At 46.9% G+C, this 24,440-nt stretch overlaps 1 protein-coding gene across 2 annotated transcripts in view; it reads right to left on the reverse strand.

Annotated features, from left to right (window-relative positions):
• Positions 1-24,440, reverse strand: part of LOC147889838 (uncharacterized) — a 174,515-nt gene that overhangs the window by 138,395 nt on the left and 11,680 nt on the right. For both annotated transcript variants that reach the window (XM_087391646.1, XM_087391645.1), the window contains exons 2-3: positions 3,880-4,161; positions 3,590-3,629 (exon numbers count right to left, since the gene is read on the reverse strand). In XM_087391646.1, the coding sequence (XP_087247772.1) occupies positions 3,590-3,629; positions 3,880-4,161 (322 nt within the window). The remainder of the gene's footprint in view (positions 1-3,589; positions 3,630-3,879; positions 4,162-24,440) is intronic.

Genomic DNA, 24,440 nt, shown 5'->3' on the forward strand with positions numbered 1-24,440 from the left:
GACAATGAAGATGACATCCCTCCAACACAAGTTCATGCTCTTACGGCTGAAATCCGACATCTCTCTTTCCCTCCAGAGGACGATGAAGATGATGATCCATATATTTTCTAAGCATGTTCTATTTGGGTACTCTGTCCTGGGATGTTTTCCAAAAATGCAATAAATCATGTGTGTTGAGTCAATAAGGTCCTCTGCCTTGGATAGTCCTCCTAAAATGATGTATTGCTTTTATATTTATGGTGCATGGCTCCATGTCCCTACTTAGTCCCTGGAGTCAAGAGGGGGATGTACTGTGGGAGCCATGTATTGGCTTTGATAGGTCTATTTATTAGGCCTAGCATGTGAGTTCCAGGATGTTGGTGCATTGGTCTCCTAGACCTCTATTGATGTTTGTGGATCCACTAGTTCACCATAGGAAAACTTTATCGATGTTTACCTCTACTTTTGTCTCCTTTGGCAGGGAGTCTTACTCATTGCAAGGGTTGAAATTTACAGATGCTTTGCCTATCAGGCATTTGAGCCCAATGTTGTTGAGATCATGTCATAACAACCCCATACTTTAATGTTCTTTGGGGTTTTGGACACCTTGCACTTTCTGCTATGTGGTTATTACCAGTTCCTACCTTTAGTCTCCATCATCTACATGCCTAGCCTTCTAATATGGACTGCATTTATCCTACTCAATCTAACTGTACAATCTTTGAGTCTTTTCTCTTATTCAAGCATATTAGCCAAGGGTGAGATAGGTTTTGTTTGTACTACTCATTGCATTTTCTCATGTCTACAAGCTTGATATGTGGCCGCCCACAAAAAAAAGTAGTAGTTTGTGTTAAGTGCTTTGAAAAAAATACCAAAAGTCAGCTTTCCATGACGTGCTGAGGTTAGAATCCCGGTTGCCTTGCAGCCTATCTTCAAGTTCCGGCTCACTATGTGCCTAGATAGGAACTATAGGCAAAATCTTTGATATCCCTAATCCATAGACTATAAGAACACATGGAATAATATGTGAATGTGTAGCTCTTGTGGGTTACACATAGACTCCTACATAATTGAAGAAAGATCATCAAAAGTGCTCAAGATTGAGCAGGATGGGAGGAGGTACTCATTTGGGAGATAAGCAAATCACTTGAATGTGAATCTTTAGTGGTAGAGAAAAGAAATCTTTGACTAGATAAGGGTACGATCTGAATAAGGGTACGATACCTTCTGCCCCGAGGAGGATTCGGACCTCCACGCTCTTCAACACCAAATTTTGAATCTAGCGTGTCTACCATTTCACCATCAAACATGATCATCTCGAAAAGAGTAGATTGATTGATGGACGTACGGGGGATACTTCTGAACAATCAATTACAATTGGGAAAGCTCATATGATGAAATTGATTCATCAGGTTGATGATAAGATTCACGCATGATCCAATGGGCCCCATGGACTTGTTACACAACAACCTTTTAGAGGGAAATCCAGACGAGGGGGACAATGAGTGGGAGAAACGGAAGTTTGGGTGGGGGGGGAGGGGAGGGGGGTATCCGAATTTCAGAATGAGGAATCCTAGACTATTAGAGAATTACTTGGGGTTAGGCTTTCCGACAAGCAATTCATTTATATCCAACCCAGTGGACTCCCGATTCGCGATTCCATTCACTAATCCCATGGGTCTACTATCTCTCGACGAGGAAAAAGTTGAATGACCAGGTATTTTGTCTCCCCGAGAAAATTCAATCTCTCTATTTGGTCCATTGCGAGAACCCAGTAGCAGAAGAAGTATTGAAACCTTGTGATTGTATTACTAGGGTTCATGTATAAAGAACCGGCAAACCTCTATGGATGAACTCCGAAGACACGGAACGAGAAATCATGGTATTGTAGATCCCGTAGCATCAGAAAACTCTCCAAATTCAGGATTAATTTAGTAACTTCTACTACTTGGTGGGGAATGTCTGGGACTCACGAGGAGTCTCCCGATCTGGTAGCGAGCCGCTATGGTGAAACTGGTAGACACGTTGCTCTTAGGAAGCAATGCTAGAAAAGTTTTTCTTTAGCCGCATACGTCACCTCAACCGTAACTTCCGTAATGTTATCTCCTTCCACGGAAGTTTCCATATTCTTCTTAGTTTTACCCCTCACGAAACCATGGATTTTGCTTAACTCCAAGTGACTCTCGGGGGTCCAATTCAGAATTCTATCTGTAGATAATGATTTGGTCTCTAAGAATTGGGATACACGGGTATGTATGTTGATGCCCATAGATCATTCGGGATTTGGAAAGTATCCTATAGTATCCCCATCATATTGATTTTGACCTTGCTCTTTGATCATGTAGAATTCTCTCTTCTTGTAGAAGAATAGAAAGTTCATTGAACCTAGCATTTATTTCGCATGGAATATAGTAGTAAGGTGGCATGACCTAGAGAGTTGATCAACTAGAGACCTGAGTTTAACTGCACCCAGTTCAAGACTCAATCTTAACCTAAGTATCCTCTTAGGGATGACTTATGCTGGTATGGGATGCCGTAAGGATTGGTTGGAGTTATTTATGAAATATCAAATTAACTTCCAAAAGTTTGAGAACTTTGGAATGAAGCCAAGATACTTTGTATTGCAAAATATATGTTTGGTAAATTCAATTGAAGAGAGAATTATCAATTCAAAGAGAAAGGTATTCCGTATTCGATTTAGGGGAATTTAAATGAATTGAGGGCAAAGTATGTTACATCCCTAGCTAGCGATGGGTTACCAGTAGCTAGCCCAAGGACCCTAGAGAGCAAGGCTGTTAGCTTAGGGTGGGAGGCCCTAGAGCTAAGGTTAAGAAAAACCATCTGGGTTAAAGATCTACGGATAAAAAGCATTCATGATATATCTACGGCGTAACCTAGGGTATATATTGGCTTGAGGATTTAGGCCATGGGCATTCATTGATCAATACTTGGGTTGTGGATCTTGGCCATAGGGCAGCTGGCAAGCTAGTCCGATGCCTCCCTAATGGAGGGTAGTAATAAGCCATGTCAAAGTCCAAAAGGACGGTGAGAGGGTGCTCTTGCTGCTATGCCGAATTGTTTTGCCTCTAGAAGGTTGAAGACATTGTCCAAGGTTCTATGAATATGTCCACATGTCATGATGGTGTCTAGGAAGATCTGCCTCAGGCAGAGACTGAAGACCTTAGCTAGCCTCTTGTACATAGTAATCAAGAAGAGTGATGGGACACCACTTGTGATCAGCTCTACCTCTTTTTAATCTTGATTAAGTTAGAGAAGATCTGGACATAAATATAATAATGTAATTGCATGTAGCACTAGTAATAAGTCTCATGTTGAATGCTCTCTATATGGATCCAAATAATAAAACCATCTTTGCTTCCTTTAAGCAAAAAGTCTCCAAATTGCTTTGAGAAAACCAAAATGCACTTGCACCCATTGACCCTATTCAAAAGGTTCCCTCATGTGGTCTCAATCAATTCGCCTCTATATTGCTGACTGCATAATTGCATCTCTAGTGATGATTGACTAAGACTTTCTTTTAAGATTCAACGGGTTGGCAAACAACAACAAGACAATTATTACAGATACATAAGGGTCAAACGCAGCATACCGTAGCTAGCACAGCCCGAGTTTGATGAATATCACCATATCTGCAAAAGGTAAGAGTAAGCCATCATAAGCATCGAGATGAGCACGTGCTCCTAATACTACATTCCTTTGAAATATAAACTATTACAGATACCAGCAACTATCAAAACTATTGGAATAAATTGTGCAGATTTGTAGGTTGTCCCTATAATGCAATCCATAGAGATATGCTCCACTAACTGCGTGGGAAAAAATCAGAGACATTCCAATTTAAATGTTCTAGTAGAGCATTTTTTAGATATGTTCACTCACACTGTTCGGAAAAAATTCGGATAGCTCTTTCTATTAGATAGTAATTGGTGTGTGGCTGCAAAAGAGACAAATGGTATCCCTTGATCAAAGTACTGCGCAGCAGAAATAGCAGCCCCACTGCAAGCAGGCCCCACCACGCCTATCATTTCCTTCTGATTTAGGAGTTCAGATAAAGCTAGAACTTTCATCCAATTGCATGCTGTATCTGCGTAGATAGCCTCCAGATGATATGTCCTATTCTCTGCATTCAAAACTTCGAGAGCAACACGAAAGGCTGATTGCCTGCAACATGGACACAAAGTCATCACCTTTATTGCACCAAAGGCTGCAAAATTTGCCAAAGCTTATTCACACTAAAAAAGATAAGAAAACCACAGTTCAGTTGTATCGCATGTTTTTATTCATCAATCTACCCAGAATTTGACTGCAGCTCAGATAAATGCCTTTCTCAGATCCAACGTTATGATTTGAGAAGTACAGGTTAAGAAAGAAAAGAACAGAAGGGGACCGGTCGAGATGTGTAGCTTTCAGATTACAAAAATTTTGAAAAATGGTAAAGAGAAGTTGCTTTGATCAGACATGGAAAAGGATTGCCTTATCATAATTTTCTGCAACTCTTCTCCTACAATTTAAGCCTTTTATAGGTAATTCACAGGCAATGTAACTGCCTGCTCAAAAAGGTTACAGATGCTTTCCCATATCAATCAGTTCACCGAATACACAACCATACCCACTGAAACTCTAGAGGTCTCTGGGGAAGCCTGTACAACTGTAACTGATGGAGATGCAAGTCCGGCGGTCACTGGCGAAGTCACTGATGGAGATACGAGACATGCCACTGATGTGGAAGATCCGGAACCAGAAGCCACCACTACTGATGGGGATCGTGTAGCAGAATGTAATGATGCTGCTAGAGAACCTGAGATAAGTGTCAGCACTGATGGGATATTGGAAACGGATGAGATATGCTGGACAGCTCCGGGCCAGGCTGGATCAGGTTGCGCTCTCCGAGACGTCCTCCTTGTCAAAAGAGGAGAGGAGGCAGAAACTGTGGAAGTGACAGCGGAAGAGGTGGCAGTGGTGGTGACAGGAGGGGAGAGGGATGACGAAGGGAGTCGACCTGTTACAATGGAAGGGGGGTTGGTTTTCCACTGGTACAATAAGAAAGTGAGGGTTCACTAGTACAGGTATATATCCCTCGACGCTTACGGACCGTGTTGCGGAAGGCGGAGTAGAACAATGAGGCGAAGTCGTATGGAGTGATGGAGAGAATGGAGTCAAGTGCAGAATGGATTGCCTTAGTGATGAAGAAGTGTCCCGGGGCAGAGTAGAAGTGAGTAAACAAATACTGCGCTTATATCGCCTCTCTGCTGTTTCCCTCGAGAACCTTCTTGCACTCATGTCCGTGGCGATGAGGTTTGCACTTCAATAAGAAGGACATGAATGTGAGTGACTTTGTGTGAGGTGAACAAAAAGGGAGGGTAGGAAGGTGGAGGTAAGTGGACACGAGACTAGGAGTGAACATATGTCAGGAATTTAAGAAGCCAAATGTGTCTATTCCAAAGTCATCAAACTCCGTGAGGGACATGCAGGCTATCTCATCAGGAGACAAAATGCTAGACAGCTGGGATCAAGGAAAGGTTTGAAGACAACCCAAAGCATTGAGGAGGATGTAGGGGCTGGAAGGTCGCCAGTTGTACTCTGGGCCAAATCACCACCACCAGTACTGTGACCACTAGATTCCTTGGATGTTGCCTTGATAGTACCTGTGGGGGGCAGATAGTCAGGGTCTCCATGATCTGAAGAGTCAAAGGAACTCGAAAAAGGGGATAGCTCCCCATCATATGATTGTGATCCTGTGGGAGAGTGGTGAATCTGTAGTTGCTAAAGGGCGTTTGGAAGTGCCCTGTGGTGTGGACCCGGGCGGATAGATGGAGGGGGAGAGCTAGGTGCGATGTGGGGGGGGGGGGGGGTAGAGATAAGGGAGGAGGGGGGTAGGTGGGTAGAGGGAGAGGGAGGGGAGCGTAGAGGTAGTGAGGGGGGTGGGTAGAGGGAGAGGGAGGGGAGCGAAGAGGTAGTGAGGGGGGCGGGTCAAGGGAGAGGCACGTAGACATAGTGAGGGGGGCAGGTAGAGGGAGAGGGAGGGGAGTGTAGAGGTTAGGGAGGGAGGCGAGTGGAGGGAGAGGGAGGAGAGTGCTAAGGGAGGAGGGAGGCTGGCTAGGGAGGGGAAGCTGCGTGGAGACGGAGCGAGCTGGCCGCCAAGGAGGGGAGCTGATGAGGAAGGGAGGGAGCTGACAGGGGAGGAGGATAGTTGGCCGCTAAGGCTGGCCCAGGGAGAGGGGAAGGTGGGTGACAAGAAGACCGGAGAAGTTTTGGAAGAAGTTGACTGCAATCAGAAGATGGTATGTAGGGATTCAACGGATGGAGGAAAGAGGAGAAAGAAGAAAGCTAAAATTAGTAGGATGCTAAAAATAGCGCTTTTGAGTGTGATGTGTAAGGGGGTGGAGAGAACCGATGGAGGGGAGAAAGAGCCAAAAACCAAATCCGCCAAACTTAACCTAATCCACTAAAAATAGCATATCTGCCAAATTTAGCATATTCACCAAATTTAGCGAAGTGCTAAAAATAGATTGAAAGCGCCATTGCAAGGATGATGGAAGGTGGAAAGAGAAGGTTTTGGTAAGAGAGAGAGATGGAGTGTGACAAAGGGTGGAGAGAGAAGGTATTTGTAAGAGAGAGGTGGAGGAGTGACAAAGGGTGGAGAGAGAAGGTGTTTGTAAGAGAGGTGGGGGTTGGACAGAGGGTGGAAAGAGGAGTTTGTAAGAGAGAGGTGGGAGGTGGACAAAGGGTGGAAAGAGAAGGTGTTTGTAAGAGAGAGGTGGAGGGTGGACAGAGGGTGGAAAGAGAAGGAGTTTGTAAGAGAGAGGTGGAGGGTGGACAGAGGATTGGAAGAGTAAGAGAGAGGTGAGGTGGATAGAGGATGGAAAGAGAAGGTGTTTGTAAGAGAGAGGTGGGAGGTGGACATAGGGTGGAAAGAGAGAGGTGAGAGTTGGACAGAGGGTGGAAAGAGAAGGCATTTGTAAGAGATAGGAAAGAGAAGGTGTTTGTAAGAGAGAGGTGGGAAATGGACATAGGGTGAAAAGAGAGAGGTGAGAGTTGGACAGAGGGTGGAAAGAGAAGGCATTTGTAAGAGAGAGCTTGAGGTGGACAGAGGGTGGAAAGAGAAGGAGTTTGTAAGAGAGAGGTGGGAGTTCGACAGAGGGTGGAAAAAGAAGACCTTTGTAAGAGAGAGGTGAGAATTGGACAGAGGGTGGAAAGAGAAGGAGTTTGTAAGAGAGAGGTGGGAGGTGGACAGAGGGTGGAAAGAGAAGCTCCCATTAAGAGAGAGAAGGTGACACGAGAAAAGGAAGTCCCCATTAGAGAGAGAGGTTGACACCTATGCGGAAAGGAGAGAGAGAAAGTGATCGGGTGGAAAGGGGAGTTTGAAGTTAGAGAGAGAAGGTAAGAAGAGGTGGGGTGATCAAGGTCCTCACTTAGAGAGAGAAAGTGACACGAGAGTGGAAAGGGGAGTTTGAAGTTAGAGAGAGAAGGTGACAAGGGGTGGGGTGACAAGGGTCCTCACTTAGAGAAAGAAAGAAAGAAAGTCTAATAACATCCACGGGAGACCAAGAGGTCTATGGGACAACATGAAAGCCATCTAGTACATCAGCTTAGGGAGGGCGCAGGGCAACTCCCAAGGAGTGCAAAAGCAGCTCCATTTATTTAGAGAGTACCTATATTGTAGCCTAAATAAAACATACACATATATATATAGTTGACCTTACATCAATTTAAGACTAAGAGTCTTTTGGTTTTGATTTAAAACTCTCTAATGAGTGCTATCCTATCCCGGTAGACTACCCATTTACCATCCTTCCTAGCATCCCGAACCTTTGCTAATTCCTTTGCCTTATCCTTAAGTTGAGCCTTGGTGAGTTCCTTGGCTATCCATATCTTCGTCCCTTCAGCTTGTGAGATTGTCATAGAACTTTTATACGTATGTCTCATGAGTTGAACGTAATGATAGCATGGCCATTATGTTGACCGATATGAACTGCTTGAGCTTCACCATCATCATCTGGGTTGTCAGGATTGTCATCGGCATCTGTTGTCCAGTCAATAATAGGCATGGCTATTTGGACATGTGCTAAGGTATCACTAAAAGATTCATCTTCTTTATACCATCCATCTAGAAGTGACACCGGAGTAGAAAGGGGAGGACCAAATTAGAGAGAGAAAGTGGCATTGAGTGGAAAGAGGAAGGCCAAAGAGAGAGAAAGTGATACCAAGGTGGAAAGAGGAAGGCCCAATTAGAGAGAGAAAGTGACACGGGTGGAAAGCGGAGGAAGGCCCAATTAGAGAGAAAGTGATCCCAGGGTGGAAAGAGGATGGCCCAATTAGAGAGAGAAAGTGACACCGGGGTGGAAAGCGAAGAAACTAATTAGAGAGAGAAAGTGGCACCGGGTGGAAAGAGGAAGGCCCAATTAGAGAGAGAAAGTGACACCGGGGTGAAAAGAGAAAGACCCAATTAGAGAGAGAAAGTGACACCAAATGGAAAGAGGAAGGCCAAGTTAGAGAGAGAAAGTGACAACGGGGCAGAAAGAGGACCCAATTAGAGAGAGAAAGTAGCACCGGGTGGAAAGAGGAAGGCCCAATTAGAGAGAGAAAGTGACACCGAGGTGGAAAGAGGAGGATTTTGTTAGAGAGAGAAAGTGGCACCAGGTAGAAGGACCCTAAGAGAGAGAAAGTGACACCAGGTGGAAAGATGAGGATCCTATTAGAGAGAGAAAGTGACACCGGGTGGAAAGAGGAGGATTTTGTAAGAGAGAAAGTGGCACTGGGTAGAAAGAGGACCCTATAAGAGAGAGAAAGCGGTACTGGGTGGAAAGAGGAAGGTCCAATTAGAGAGAGAAAGTGACACTGGGGTGGAAAGAGGAAGACCTAATTAGAGAGAGAGAGTGACACCCGGGTGGAAAGTGGAAGGCCCAATTAGAGAGAGAAAGTGACACGGGTTAAAAGAGGACCCAATTAGAGAGAGAAAGTGGCACCGGGTTAGAAACAAGAGAACCCATGTAGAGAGAGAAAGTGGTAATCAGAAAGAGAAGGTGGCACCGGGGAAGGAGAAGGCAAGAGTGTATGTACAAGGACTAGGAGGGTGTTTCCTCATTGAACATGGTACCTCTTGACGCGTGACCCATTCACTGGTGCAGGTAGGAGTCTACCTTCCAAAGTGGCCAAGTAGACTCCTCCACTGGGGATAAGCTTGGCAATGAAAAATGGGCCAGTCCAACCACTTACAAACTTAGGTTTGTGTTTGAGAAACTTACTCGAATACAACAGTACTAAATTACCAACTTTGAAATCCCTCTTTCGGAGGTTTCGGTCATGCCATGCTTTCTATCGTTTCTGCCACACTTCTTGATCGAAGACTGCTTCATGTCGATGCTTTGCTAGTGCCTCCAAATCCCACAAGCGTTCCATTGTGCATGCTTCAAAGTTGTGATTTTTGTCCGGAAGCACCCTATGGGTGTCAAGATGAAATTCATAAGGCATGACAACCTCCAACCCATAGACTAGCTCGAAGGGTGAATACCCAGTACTCGCCTTGTAAGCCATTCGGTAGGCGAATAAAGTAGCTGGAAGTATGTCACCCCAATTTGCTAAACAACTGAGGCAAAGACGATGCATGATCCCGCACATTGTTCAATTTGAGCTCTCAACTAGACTATTGGCATGTGGGTAATAGGGAGATGAAAATTTGTGAGCTATTTGTAACATGTGAACCAAGCAGCAATGGTGTCATTGAGGAAGTGAGATCCTCTATCACTCATCAACTCAACAAGACAGCCAAACCAAGAGATGATTTGGTCATATAGAAATGTGGCTACCACCTGGGCTGTACAGTTTCTGACTGCCTTGGCTTCGACCCATTTGGTTCCATAGTCGGTGGCAAGCAGAGCATACTTGTTCCCTCGACATTTGGTAGGAGAGATGGGCCCAATGAAATCCAATCCCCAACGATAGAAGGGGGGCATCGGAGTGAATGGTTTGAGAAAGAAAGAAAAAAAGAAAGTTTATTAAAGTCTTCGGAAGACCGATGGGTCTATGAGACTGTGAAAATCTTGATACAACAAGCTGTGGTAGTGGAGCTACTAAACGTGCATCCATACCAATGCAAAATGTAAAAATGCAGAATAACAGTACTAAGTCCTAAGTACAACAAAGTCATGTCGATGGTCGACTATATATCAATCTCAGCATCGTCATCAATATCATCATCATCATCGGCAGCAGCAAGATATCAGGATGGATGGGGCAGTGGAGGCATGAAGTCGGCAATAGAGTGTTGTCGGCCACTCAGAGGTGCGGTCCTGGCACGTCTCTTGGTCGTAGCTTTGCGTCTGACCAAGGCTACTGTGACCCCCGTCGGTCGCGCTCTGAATCTAAAGAAGGGGATGTCCCTGAGTGTGATTTGTGTGTCGACCCGCTGTTTGAGCTATCGGGTCATAGGCTCCGGGTCACGGTCATGTCGAGGCCTCGTCTCGTGGGGGTCCATGTGATCTAGCTGAAAGAACTCCGTGATAGAGCTCTGAGAGAGATCAGCCGAGAAAGAAGTCTACTCCTGTCTCCGTGCTCGAAGTATCCTCTCACGGTGTCTAAGTGCCTCATGAATGAAACCTGCCAAACACCGCTGGTCTGGGCAGAAGAGGAAACACGCCAAAATCCCATAACTATCCTTGAAGAGGCAGTGGAAACGTCCTCGGATCTCATAGTACACATGACACCTGCTCCTCTGTCTCAACCTCCTGCATGTCACACAGTGTGCATATGTGCCTCTCCCTGGGTAGTCGCTCTGCTCTGCCGCTCTCGATGCGAAGTCTATGTGAAGAGACCCGGAATTGCCCAAGAGAGATCCTCAGCGAGTAGGGTAGGTGAATCTGTGTGTGTCCTGGTGGGTCAATGAAACTCTGCTGTGATATGTAAGAAGTGATCTTTGTAGAAGCTAAGCTTCACTGGGAGTTCACTCGGTCCCAACCAAGTCCGAAATGTGTGTAGTTGTAGTAGATCCTCACGGATAACCTGGTTGACCTTGTGTGATAAGAGGGGAGAAAACGGAGCATCCTTGCTGTACTAGAAGGGAGGTAATCTATCCATGTGGAGCCCCAATCGCTCAAACCATCTCTCTGTACGTGCATACTAGCACCTCTGGTCTCCTCTGCTGCAAGTGCCATAGAAGAGGATAGAGCTATCCATGGTAGCCTGCTACGCCCCGAGGTATAATCCCCATATTCCCTAACTCGGTACAGATATGTGATGACCTGAAATGCAGCATCTAGCTGTAAAGGGGGTGACCCAAACTCAGCTTGAATGCTCTGGTGAGGAACGGATGACTTACCACAAATCATCTGTGATAACATGAGAACCTGTAGCCGCTCCACACGGGCTCACTCTGTATCCGACAAGTCTGGCCCCCAACAAGGGCTGTCGTACATCCCCGTTGGGCGAGCCAAGGAGTCAAAAAGCAACCCCTTGGTGCGTGGATCCTGAAAGTGCGAGCGGAAGCACTGCCTCTCTAGTCTGGCCAATGAAGCATACCCTCTACTCAGTGAAGCTTTGGGTCCGGAGAAGATAAACCCAAGATAAGTGTACTCGCACCTTGTAGGCTTGGGGCCTACTCGTTGACATGAATCACATCGGGTCACATGAGCATGGCAATCACGGAAGAGCTTGGGCCACCAAAACCCCGCACGCATGATCTTACGAGCAATAGCATCTGAGGCCATATGCCCTCCACCTATGCCAGCATGTGCCTCTTCAAGAATGGATTGTGTCTCGTGGGGAAGCACACATCGTCTCAAGATTTGGTCCTTTCCGAGTTTGTACAATTGACATGCAATCAACTTAAAAGGAGCTGCTTGAAGGATCCTCTTCCGTTTCTTTGTTGGAGTCAGACCGGGAGGAAGGCCATCTGTAGACAACGGTTGTACTATGTTGGCATACCATGGTGGAAAGCAGTCCACCACAAACAGGCATTCATCTGGTAGTGCCGTCACCCCGAAAAGGCCCGCATTGGCTAATTCATCCGTGATACCATTGGATGGTTCCCCAAAATGTAACCTGGACAAGTGGTCTATAGGTTGATGCAATCTACTAGCCCTCACGACAATGTCAAATTCAAATTCTTGAAAAAGAAGAATCCATCTGCTTAACTGGCCACCAAGAGTAAGCTTATTCAATAAATACTCAAGAGCTTGATGATCAATGATGATCACAATCTTATTGCCCAAGAGGTGACGATACTTGGTCATGGCATAAACCATGCCGAGACCCTCCCTTTCTGTGGTACTGTAATTGTGTTCTGCTCCATTGAGTTGTCGGCTGGCGAAGTAGATGAGAAAATCAATCTGTATCCTGGCTAGGTTGAGCTAGTATAGCACCTATTGCCCACCCACTAGCATCCACATGGACATGAAAAATGACATCCCAATCTGGCTGCCTGAGGATGGGGGCCTTCACGAGGCGATGCTTCATATCATCAAAGGCTAGTTGTTGCGGGGTGGCCCAAGCAAAATATCGGTCTTGATGTAGGAGTTCTGTCAGTGCAACAGCAATGTCAGCATAGAAACGTATGAACCTTCGGTAATAGCCTACATGCCCTAAGAAAGACCTCACCTCTTTGGGTATATGAGAATGATCACCTCTACCTTGGCGGGGTCAGTAGTCCTGCCCTCAGCAGAAACAATATGACCAAGGAGAACACCTTGGAGTGCGAGAAAGAAGCATTTGTCAGGGTTCAAACACAAGCGCACTTCTCTGCACTTATCAAAGACCCATCTCAACTTATGTAGATGATCATTTTGTATGGCCGGATCAAGATGGGAGGCAGTTTTACCATTAAAAACATAGAATTCATCTAGAAATACCTCAAGAAACTTGCCGATATTCTCCTGAAAGAGTTTAGTTACAAGTCGTTGAAATGTTGTGGGGGCATCATTTGGTAGGCGTATGTTCCCCATTGAATGACAAAGGTAGTCTTGGACTGATCTTGTTCTTTCACGCGGACTTGGTTGTACTTGCTATATCCATCCATGAATGAGTATAAAGCATGTCCTGCCACTGTCTCCAACACTCTATCTGTAAAAGAAAGGGGGAACCTATCACATCGTGTTGCAGCATTCAAACTCCGATAGTCAACACATATTCTGAGTTTGCCGGTCTCTCTTTTGGGTGCAATGACAATTCCGCTGACCCAATCCGAGTAATCCCTTGGGTAGATTAATCCTACTTGCTCCATTTTTTGTATATCTGTTTGGACTGCCTTGCCATAGTTGGGATTCATGCGGTATGGACCTTTAATCACAGGGTCTGCATCAGGGTATAAGTCGATGCGATGCTCCATGAAATCAGCGGGCACCCCCTTCAGATCCTTGTAGGACCAGGCAAAGACATCCACAAATTCTTTAAAAAGATCTATTACTCCAGCTAGAAGATAGTCATGTTCGGGCAAGCCTAACGGTGGCAAGTCCAAGAAAGACGACTCTGATGACGAGGACACTTCCAAGAGGATGCAGATGAAGAAGTGCTTCTATTAAGACACGCCAGGTCATTTTGCAAAGGACTCCAGAAAGAAGAAGGCGGATCAAAAAAACAAGAGGAAGGAGTCCGACTCAGATTCAAAGGGTAACACAAAAGCCAAAGCAAATGTGGTAATCGAAGAGTTGTTCTTGGTTACATCTCCGTGTGTTACTGAGGTTAGATATGCTGACCTAGAAACCATAGTGATGATGTCTGACATTGAGATGTGGGTCAACGAGGAGTCAGAGACCTTTGTGAAGGTGAAGGACAACATGGAGTGCTTGGTATCTTCTAGGTGCGTGGCTGTTGATACTGACACCAAGGTGGATTCCTTGGAGTGCCCTGGGGTTTCATGTTAAGATGGATGCTATACTTCAAAAGGGGACAGTACACGATTACACAGGCTATTGGTATGTGCCTCGATGAGATGCATGGTTTGCTTTTAGTGCAAGCACACTGGCAGTACGACGATTTGGTATGTACTTGATGTCCTTCACTTGAGCCTTTACAGCATGCTGTGGAGAGACTCTGCTCTTCATTTGTCTCAGGTAATGCGAGATTGGAAGGAATTGGCCTTCTTTGAAGGCAGAAAAGGAAGTGTGAGTGCTTCTTCAAATCTCGGACACGGATTGCTGGAAGGTGATGGACAAGGTGTACTAAAGCGAGAAGAGTACCTGCTTGAGAGCTTAGTCAGAATTTGTGGTCCAGGTTATTTGGAGATATTCATTTGTTGCGGACCTTGCCAGAGGACGAACGGGTTGAAACAAACCTTCAGAGCATGGTGCCTAGAAGAGTCCAGGTTGTTAACTCATTATGAGGGGGACAACTGGAACATCTAGGCGGCTGAATTGCTCGAATTCGAAGGCAAGAACGTGACTGAAGGTGGTGGTGCCAAGAGGTGCTACCAGAGATGGACCTGTGTACCAGGATGGTGTGCGGAAAGATTTCGACACTGAAATGTTCCAGAGGACTACGACTAGGGAGTTACTGGAGCATCGTTATCAACGTGTTGGCATTGGGCTAGATGTGTCGGTGAGAGGGGGTGTTGGAAAGGTCACCTCCCCATCTATAAGCCCCCAAATGAGGAGAGCATGGAGGAGGGAGACCTAGGGCAAGTTATGCCCTGAGAGAGAGGACGTACTTGGCAGATCAGGGCCACCATGGTGGGCAGAAATGGTACAGCAGTGCCATGTGACTGTCCATGGATGGAGAGGACAGACCTGTACAGGGAAACCAGCAAGAAGGGCTGCGTGGACAGGGCGGCTGACCTCAGCAGTAGTATGGACCAGTACAGAGCTGCACGCGTGGCTGGTGAGAGCCTGGCAAAGGGCAGATCCAGTAGGATCATAGGCGCATTGTTGGTGACACACATGGCAGAGAATGTGGGCAGGTTCATGACCTGCAACAGGTCCTGCAAGGAGGCGCATTAATGGCAGGTGGGACTCTGGATCTCTCTCTTTTGTATTGTGTCCATAGCTTTGGACGGAAATATATTATTTTGGTGTCTTCTATATCTGGCTGGTTCATTGTCTATTGATGAGTCTGCACATCTATCCTATGCACATAAGTTTAAGAAGTTTGTGATTCCACACCCCACACCACATCAGTCTTCCGCTATGCGTACCCTTTGTTGGTCGATTTCTAACACTGCTTATCTACTTTTGTTTATACATGTGAAGTGAGATAGATGATGTGCAATATCTTGGCAGTTTCTACTGTGCATGTGACTTGTGGTCAAAGGTTCCATTTGATGCAAGGTCATTGGTCTAACATGGTATTTGAGCCTAGTTTGGAGCTAGAGATATGTGATTAGATTCTCCAATATGATATAAGAGCCAAGGTAGTGCACTCCGTAGAGGTGGTTCTACAACTAAAGGTGGAGGCTCTAGCTTGAAGAAAGGAGGGTGACATCAATTCAGTCAGATGTGCTGTAATCAAGTGAAGCTTGCAGTGAGGGAGAAGGTTTTTTGGTTGACATTTATTTTAGAGAAGCTTGCAGATGTGCTGTAATCAAGTGAGGGTTGCAGTGAGGGAGAAGGTTTTTTGGTTGAAATTTATTTTAGGGAATTGATAGACACAACCATGGCATCTCATATTCCTATCCCAACTTTGATTAGAAGGGGATGTTCGATGGGACAAACTATTCCATCTGGAAGATAAAGACACCGGGTGATATGGTGGCAAGAACCTTATGAAAGATACTGAGTCATCTGATGGCAAGGACCTTATGAAAGATTACTAAAGGTGGTGAGACCAAGCCCTATGCTCAAATGGATAGCAAGGTTGAGAAGGCTGCAGATTCAATGGTTGTGCTTAAAGGTGTTGAGGCAATATCCACGATCATTGGGATGGCAACCCATTTGGTACTTCCACAGATATAATTGCCTAGACCGCTTGTGAGGATGGAAGTTATGAAAGATCTGTATGAGACTAACAATGTGGTTCAAATAGTTATAACATAGATTCAGTTATTTACATTGCGGGACAGTTTGTCAATCACCATCTAGTCAAGGTGAAGATTCTCAAGGATCCATTTGACAATTGGCCAACAGGTTGAGTAGTTTTAACAGGAACAGATGGGATTAGAGGTGAAGTTGATGGACTTAGGATTTTAACCTAAGCAGAGCTCAATTAGAGGTTGGTTCCAGAGGCAGTTCAGAGCAGTTTCAAAGCTTCTAGAAGGGAGCCATTTGGTGGAGATCTATGTGGAGCAGCCATAGGAATCTGACTATATAAGTCTCGTGGATAGAGATTGCAGATGCGGCTTGTGGTGGTACAGGTTGAAACAGACCAATGATGCTTGGTACTAGGCAGGATCTGGTCCATCCCTGGTTTTCGAGGGGGCCAACTAGATGGACATGTTGGTACCTGGGTACGTTGAAGACTCTGACATGTCCAGGGGGCAGTGCCACTAGCAGGTGCCGCTGTGATTGTACCATAGTTCCAGCATGGTTCCGGTTGTTTGAGTGCAATGTGGAGCATGATCTAGAGGTATATGAGGTGTGTAATCTTGGACCTGATGATGGTGACATGTTCGGCATGCTCCCGAGTGCTTCCCAATGTGAGCTGATGGAGCATTTCTTCGGTAGGGTGGGCATTGGACCGTGTCATTTGGGGGGCGTTGGAAGAAAAGGGTCAATGCCAGACTTGTGAGCACCTATATGAGGAGGACAAAGGGGCTTGACACTTGCAGTGGTATGGGTGTCAGAGAAGCCTTGTGGGCAAATGTTAAGGCTGCCACATGGGCTGAAAAATGAAGAAGAAGAGAAGGTGGCAACATGGGCAGCAAACAGGCTGCCACGATGGGCAGCAAAGACAGCTTGTAGGGCTGGCAGAAGGGCAGCCATGTGTGCTGCTGTGATTGGCAGCAGGCAGGGCTGGTAAATAGGGCAGATCTGTTGGCAGGAGCAACCGTAGAACAGGCAGCAAAAGGGCCTATTTATAGGCCACCATGGAGAGCTACTGTTGGCTAGGACAGGTCAACAGAGGGGTTGGTTGGCAGTGGGCCAGTTAAGGCTGATTTTAAGGCTGGTCGGCTTGTTAAGAGGTGGTCAGCCCTATAAGGGTCCCCTTGGGGGGCATTTAAGCATTCATCTAGAGCAGTCCAGTTTGCAGATCAGCATCAAGCTGAACAGAAACTGGGAGGTGCATAGGACAGTCAAGCCGGGCTCTTCCTTGAGCAGCTATTGAAGCCTTTGTGAGGCACATGGCACTCGGGAGAGTTCCATGGCAGAAGGTGCAGCATATTGAGGTGCCATACCCGGCTGATACGTGCAGCAGGTGGTGGTACACTTGAGGGCAGGTTTTGTGCTTGATCTGCATATCTATATATGGTGTTTTGGCTGTAGGCTCTGGCTGTGTTTTTATGATTGTGCTTCTTATCTACTGTGGGTACATGTGTGAAGTGAGATACGTGGTGTGTAGTATCGTGGCTGCATAAATGGCTTGTGGTCAAAGGGTTCTGTTTTTTGATGCAAGATCATTGCTCTGACATGGTTTTTGAGCTTGTTTGTGAGTTAGAGATACATGATTTGATTCTCCAGCACTCTATCTCTACCTCCTGCATATTACACAATATGCAGATTCTGAGAGGGGGGGAAAGAAATGAGGACGACTAAGGGGTCGAGGTGGAGGGAAGAGGGGACAAGCGAGAGAGGACTGTTGGTAAGGTCACCTCCCCATCTGTAAGCCCCCATATGAGGAGAGCATGGGGGGGCCGGGGGGGGGGGGGTGGACCTAGGATCTGAGAGATGGTCACATGGGCAACATGATGGTTGCCATGAGGGCAGGGATCAGACAACAAAAGAGAGAGGGAGGGGGCTGCAACATAGGCAGCACCTCACAGCAAAGAAAAGATGGCTAAAAGGGCTGCCACATGGGCTGCCATGTGGGAAGCACAATAGCCTGGCAGAGGCACAGCAAGTGTGCATGTATGGGCTGGAACAGGCCCCTAAAAGAGGCACACAGGTGGTGGGACAGAGGGCCTGCACAAGGCACATTAATGGCGAGGGGAACCAGCATCTCAGGTCGGCCTGGTGGAGCAGCAAAGGAGGCTGCTAGTAGGCAGGGACCTGCCTTTATATAGGGCTGGGCCCTTGCCTTGATTGGAGGGCAAAGGGCCCTAGAAGTATGGGACAAAGACCCTGGAAAAGAGAGCCCCAAAGGGGCATTTATGGCTGACCTGGTCGGCCAGATTAGGTCTGCCTGGTCGGTTTTTGCCAGCCTCTTGGGGGCCTATAAAAGGAGGGCCTCCAGGCCCTCATTCATATCTTCTAGAGCAGCCAATCCACTAGCAGAAGGAGCAGCAGCAGGGCTACCTTTGGGCCTACATTCAAGAGGAGAAAGAAGTACCTTGTGCTGCAGACCTAGCTCACAGGAGGCTGCTTTCCAGCCAGCAAGGTGGAAAGGATCATTCTAGACAGAAAGTCTATAGACGCTCGAGGTGGAGCATGCGGGCTCAAGTCTAGAGATAGCCGGCAGATAGGAGAAGTACCTTGTGGTAAGATCAGAGGATCACATCATTGGTGGACTTTGGATCTATCTCTTTTGTATTGTGTCCATAGCTTTGGACAGAAATATATTATTTCGGTATCTTCTATATCTGGCTGGTTCATTGTCTATTGATGAGTGTGCACATCTATCTGATGCACATTAACTTAAGAAGTCTGTGATTCTACACCCCACACCACATTGTGTGAGCTGCTGGGCTATTCTATCAGTCTTCCGTTGCGTGTACCCTCTAGGCTACCTCGGAGTTTCAAAAGCTTTGTAACAACTGTGACAGTAGGACAGAGGACCAAACCTCTCACTTATGAGGAGTTGGGTCCATTACTGCTACAGGAACAAGCTAGGGAGAAGCTCTACAAGAATGACAAGGATGATAAGGCGTTGCTAGCGAAGAATTACGTTGGTAAAGGAAAGGGCAAGCCTAACGGTCGCAAGTCCAAGAAGGATGACTCTAATGACGAGGACACTTCCAAGTGGAAGCCGAAGAAGAAGTGCTTCTATTGTGACACACCAGGTCATTTTGCGAAGGACTGCAGAAAGAAGAAGGCGGATCAGAAAAACAAGAGGAAGGAGTCCGACTCAGATTCAAAGGGTGACACAAAAGCCAAAGCTAATGTGGTAATTGAAGAGTTGTTCTTGGTGACATCTCGTGTGTTACTGAGGTTAGATATGCCGACTTAGAAACCACAATGATGATGTCTGACATTGAGATGTGGGTCGACGAGGAGTCAGATGCCTTTGTGAAGGTGAAGGACAGCACGGAGTGCTTGGTATCTTCCAGGTGCGTAGCTATTGATATGGATTCCATGAAGTGCCTTGAGGTTTCATGTTCAAATGGATGCTGTACTTCATAAGGGGACACTACAAGATTACAGACGCTTTTGGTATGTGCCGCGATGAGGTGCATGGTTTGCTTTTAGAGCAAGCACACTAGCAGTACGACGATCTGGTATATACTTAATGTTCTTCATTCGAGCCTTTATAGCATGCTGTGGAGAGACTTTGCTCTTCATTTGTATCAGGTAATGCAAGGTTGGAAGGAATTGGCCTTCTTCGAAGGCAGAAGGGGAAGTGTGCGTGCTTCTTCAAATCTCGGACAAAGATTGCTGGAAGGTGATGGACAAGGTGTATTGAAGCGAGAAGAGTACCTGCTTGAGAGCTCAGTGAGAGTTTGTGGTCCAGGTTATCTGGAGATATTCATTTGTTGCAGACCTTGCCAAAGGAAGGACGGGTTGAAATAGACCCTCAGAGCATGGTGCCTGGAAGACTCCAGGTTGTTCACTCATTATGAGGGGGACAACTAGAAGATCTTGGCGTCTGGATTGCTCGAGTTTAAAGGCAGGAATGTGACTAAAGGTGGTGGTGCCAGGAGGTGCTACCAGAGATGGACATGTGTACCAGGATGGTGTGCGGAAGCGGAAGCACACCTGGTGGAGTAGGAGCCATTGGATGAAAAGCCAAGAAAAGATTTTGACAGCGAAGTGTTGTAGAGGATAACGACCCGGGAGTCATTGGAGCATCGTCATCGACGTGTTGGCATTGGGCCGAGATGTGTCCGTGAGAGGGGGTGTAGGAAAGGTCACCTCTCCATGTGTAAGCCGCCATATGAGGAGAGCATGGGGGGGGGTGGATTTAGGATTTGAGGGATGGTCACATGGGCAACATGATGGCTGCCATGAGGGCAGGGATTAGACAACAAAAGAGAGAGGTAGGGGGCTACCACATGGGCAGCACCTCATAGCAAAGAAAAGATGGCTAAAAGGGCTGCCACATGGGCAGCACAACAGCCTGGCAGAGGTGCAGCAAGTGTGCGTGTACGAGCTGGAGCAGGCCCCTAAAAGAGGCGCACAGGTGGCGGGACAGAGGGCCTGCACAAGGCACATTAATGGCGAGGGGAACGAGCATATCAGGTCAGCCTGGTGGAGCAGTAAAGGAGGCTGCTAGTAGGAAGTACCTGCCTTTATACAGGGCTGGGCCTTGCCTTGATTAGAGGGCAAAGGGCCCTAGAAGTATGGGACAAAAGCCTTGGAAAAGAGAGCCCCAAAAGGGGCATTTATGGCAGACCTAGTCGGCGAGTCTGGTCGCCCAGATTAGGTCTGCCTGGTCGGTTTTTGCCAGCCCCTTTGGGGCCTATAAAAGGAGGGCCTCCAGGCCTTCATTCATATCTTTTAGAGCAGCTAATCCACTAGCAGAAGGAGCAGCAGCAGGGCTACCTTTGGGCCTACATTCAGGAGGAGAAAGAAGTACCTTGTGCTGCAGACCTAGCTCACAGGAGGCTGCCCACCTAGGCTGGTTTCTAGACAGCAAGGTGGAGAGGAACATTCTGGACAGAAAGTCTACAGACGCTCGAAGTGTAGCACGTGGGCTCGAGTCTAGAGATAGCCGGCAGATAGGAGAAGTACCTTGTGGTAAGATCAGAGGACCACACTATTGGTGGGACTCTAGATCTATCTCTTTTGTATTGTGTCCATGGCTTTGGACGGAAATATATTATTTCGGTGTCTTCTATATCTGGCTGGTTCATTGTTTATTGATGAGTCTGCACATCTATCTAATGCACATTAAGTTAAGAAGTCTGTGATTCCACACCCCACCACACTATGTGAGCTCCTAGGCTATTCTATCTGCCTTCTAGTCTTGGTCGGCCAGATTAGGTCTGCCTGGTCGGTTTTTGCCAGCCGCTTGGGGGCCTATAAAAGGAGGGCCTCCAAGCCCTCATTCATATCTTCTAGCAGCCAATCCACTAGCAGAAGGAGCAGCAACAGGGCTACCTTTGGGCCTACATTCAGCAGGAGAAAGACGTACCTTGTGCTGCAGACCTAGCTCACAGGAGGCTGCCCACCTAGGCTGGTTTTCAGACAGCAAGGTGCAGAGGATCATTTTGGACAGAAAGTCTACAGATGCTCAAGGTGGAGCATGCGGGCTTGAGTCTAGACATAGCCGGCAGATAGGAGAAGTACCTTGCGGTAAGATTAGAGGACCACACCATTGGTGGGACTCTGGATCTATCTCTTTTGTATTGTTTCCATAGCTTTGGACGGAAATATATTATTTTGGTGTCTACTATATCTGGCTGGTTCATTGTCTATTGATGAGTCTGCATATCTATCTTATGCACATTAAGTTAAGAAGTATGTGATTCCACACCCCACACCACACTGTGTGACCTCCTGAGCTATTCTATCAGTCTTCCGCTGTGTGTACCCTCAGTTGGTTGATTTCTAACAAGGACAGGCTGTGAGCTGAAGTCAAGTATATGCGCAATGTCAACCAAAAAGGGAATGTATCGCCTTTTGTCTGCTGCTGAATCCTTGTGTTGGCCTTGAGGGTGCTCGTTTGGCTGCCTTGAAGCCTTAGTTTCGCTGCATAACTATGCAACCCTTATATGTGCTTCTCGTTGCTATGTGGGACCCCTTTTATCTTGCCTTGACTATGCCTTTTAGGATGGATACTACAGCCACTTAGATGCTCATGTCATTTTGATAGGGATGCATGTGACATGATGAAGGCATCAGATACACCCCATGTTGTACCAGTGACGACGGGTGTTGTACCAGAGACTTCCGCAAAAAGTGCAATTTTGTGACCCTCGAGACGAACTGCAGTTGTACCATCTTCCCTCGCCACCACTTTCACCGATGCAGTCATCACCACACTTCAAGAGCCATCACTTCTTGCGGCCTCCCACCATGGGTTGGATTTGAATCTTACTCTGTAATGAAGGGGAAAAAGAGGCCAAGCTAGAGGCCCTTTAGGTGGAAAATGTGGAGGGACTATATAAGTCTCCATCACCATGGCACCGAAGCGTGTCCCTCGTGATATATTGCATGACACTGATGAGGTTGCTCAGTATGAGCAAGTGCCTGCCACAGTGGTTGCATCCACTGATGGTGCAGAAGTTCCTTCCACTCAATCTCTCTCTCCTGCATCCCCGGAAGTGCAAGCAACATAGACGCAGTATCTGGATGCCCTTTCCTCTATGCTCCAGGGTGCTTTCCACCAAATAGGACAGGAGTTCAGCCGACAGCTTACCACAGCCATGGCTATGTAGGATACGGCTCTTGTCCAAATGGGATAGCAAATTGGTCAGCAAATCACATCTGCCATTGTTATGCAGGATAAGGGTAAGCAGCCCGCACCCCAGCACGGGGACCATTCAGACAGTCAAGATGTTTTGTCTGCTCCACGCAAGGGTTTTATGGCATATGCCTGTCATGCCTATGAGCATTAGTCTTATGGACCATTGCATGTACCCTAGCTTGGGGATTATCTGGACATAGATGATGCATTTTCTGTGCCACAGAGCACCTCCTTGCAGGATGTCAAGCCATCTTTTGGCTCTCAGCTTTTTGCATCTATGCAGGCTGAGCCGTCTCTTTTGGGCCGACCCTTTGGTGTGCATCCGGCTAGTGCTCCTTTCACCGCACCAGCGAGTATGCCTAGAGTTGGTTTGGGTTTAAATGGCAGCCCACACCCCTGGGAGAGAGGTCAGTTCTCTTCTCAGCCCTTTGGTATGCCATCATTTCAGAGAGATGCATTTGGCAGAGAGACCCAGCCCGGGGTTCATGCACCCATCGCTCCGCCAATGAGCACATATAGCCAGATGCAACCAGTGCATCAGATGGAGCAGCTTCTACGCAACAGGGGGTTGGTGGTGGGCAGCAAGCCACTTTTGATGACATGTTGGCAGATTCGTTGCATTCATACAGGGCCCTACATGAGGCCATCAAACTTGAGATGCCCTTCTCCGATTATGCGAACCTCAAGTGTGATGATTCCCGCACTTCTGGAGGCTACACACACAAGAATTATGTAGCCAAGGATATCAAGGACACTCACAGTGCATAAGTTTAAAGGGGACACTCGCACTCCCAATGAGTTGGAGGAGTGGCTCACGAAGCTGGAAGACTATTTCCGCTTCTACCCCAAGTCTGAGGAGAAGCGCATCATTTTTGCAGGTATGCACATGCAGGACTATGGCCACACATGGTGGCGATACATGAGGGATTCGCATCAGAGACCAACCACTTGGAGGGATTTCAAAGAATTGATGGTCACTACATTTGTATCTCCACTTGTATTGGATCAATATATTGGATCAATACTTGGCTGAATTTTATGCCTTTGTCACAAACCGGTATGGTCCAAGAGTACTTGCAGCGCTTTTGGAGGCTTTCCCTGTTTGTGTAGGACGTATCTGAAAAGGGAAAGCTGTTGTGTTTTATCCATGGGTTAAATTCTTCTCTCGCTGCAGATGTGAAGGCACAGAACCCTCAAACAATTGAGAGGGCAGCTCAGCTCGCAGAAGTATTCAAGCCTAAATATGCTAGCAAGCACAGAAATGCCATGGGCAGCTCGCATGCTACGGGGTATGACACTGAGTCAAAGCCTAAGTTTGCTAAGTGGACTGACAAGAAATCTGCAGCAGCACCATTTCCTCGCTTTCCTACTGTCTCGGGTAGTAAGATGGCGTATGCCAGGCCTTACACGTATCCTGATGCCAAACCTAGAGGCAAGCCTACTACTGGAAATGAGCAGGCTGAGATAAAACAGCATACGCGGGCAATAATGGACCACAGAAAGAAGGCCAATTTATGTTTTAAATGTGGCGAGAAATGGACTCCTGAGCATAGGAATGTGTACAAGATGTGCAACAATGGTACTGCAAAGCTCAGCATGATCATTGACCTCTCAGATGATGAGGAATTGTTTGATGCCCCAGGTTCTTTGGATATGTCTCAAGATGAGATGGCAAATACACATGATGTAGATGAGGGTCCTAACACTGGAGCCACGAAGGGCACTGACTTTCCTTTTGATCCTGGTGGTGCTACTGCGCATGACACTCATGCTTCGCATTTGTATGAGATTCTGCCCACTGGTGGCATGAGAGGCCATAGGCCCACACTCTTTTCTGTGGAGCATCATGATGCGATACC

The sequence above is a fragment of the Dipteris shenzhenensis genome, chromosome 20 (assembly GCF_047967505.1).
Source record: "Dipteris shenzhenensis isolate YYH24624 ecotype China chromosome 20, Dip_SZ_1.0, whole genome shotgun sequence".
NCBI lineage: Eukaryota > Viridiplantae > Streptophyta > Polypodiopsida > Gleicheniales > Dipteridaceae > Dipteris > Dipteris shenzhenensis.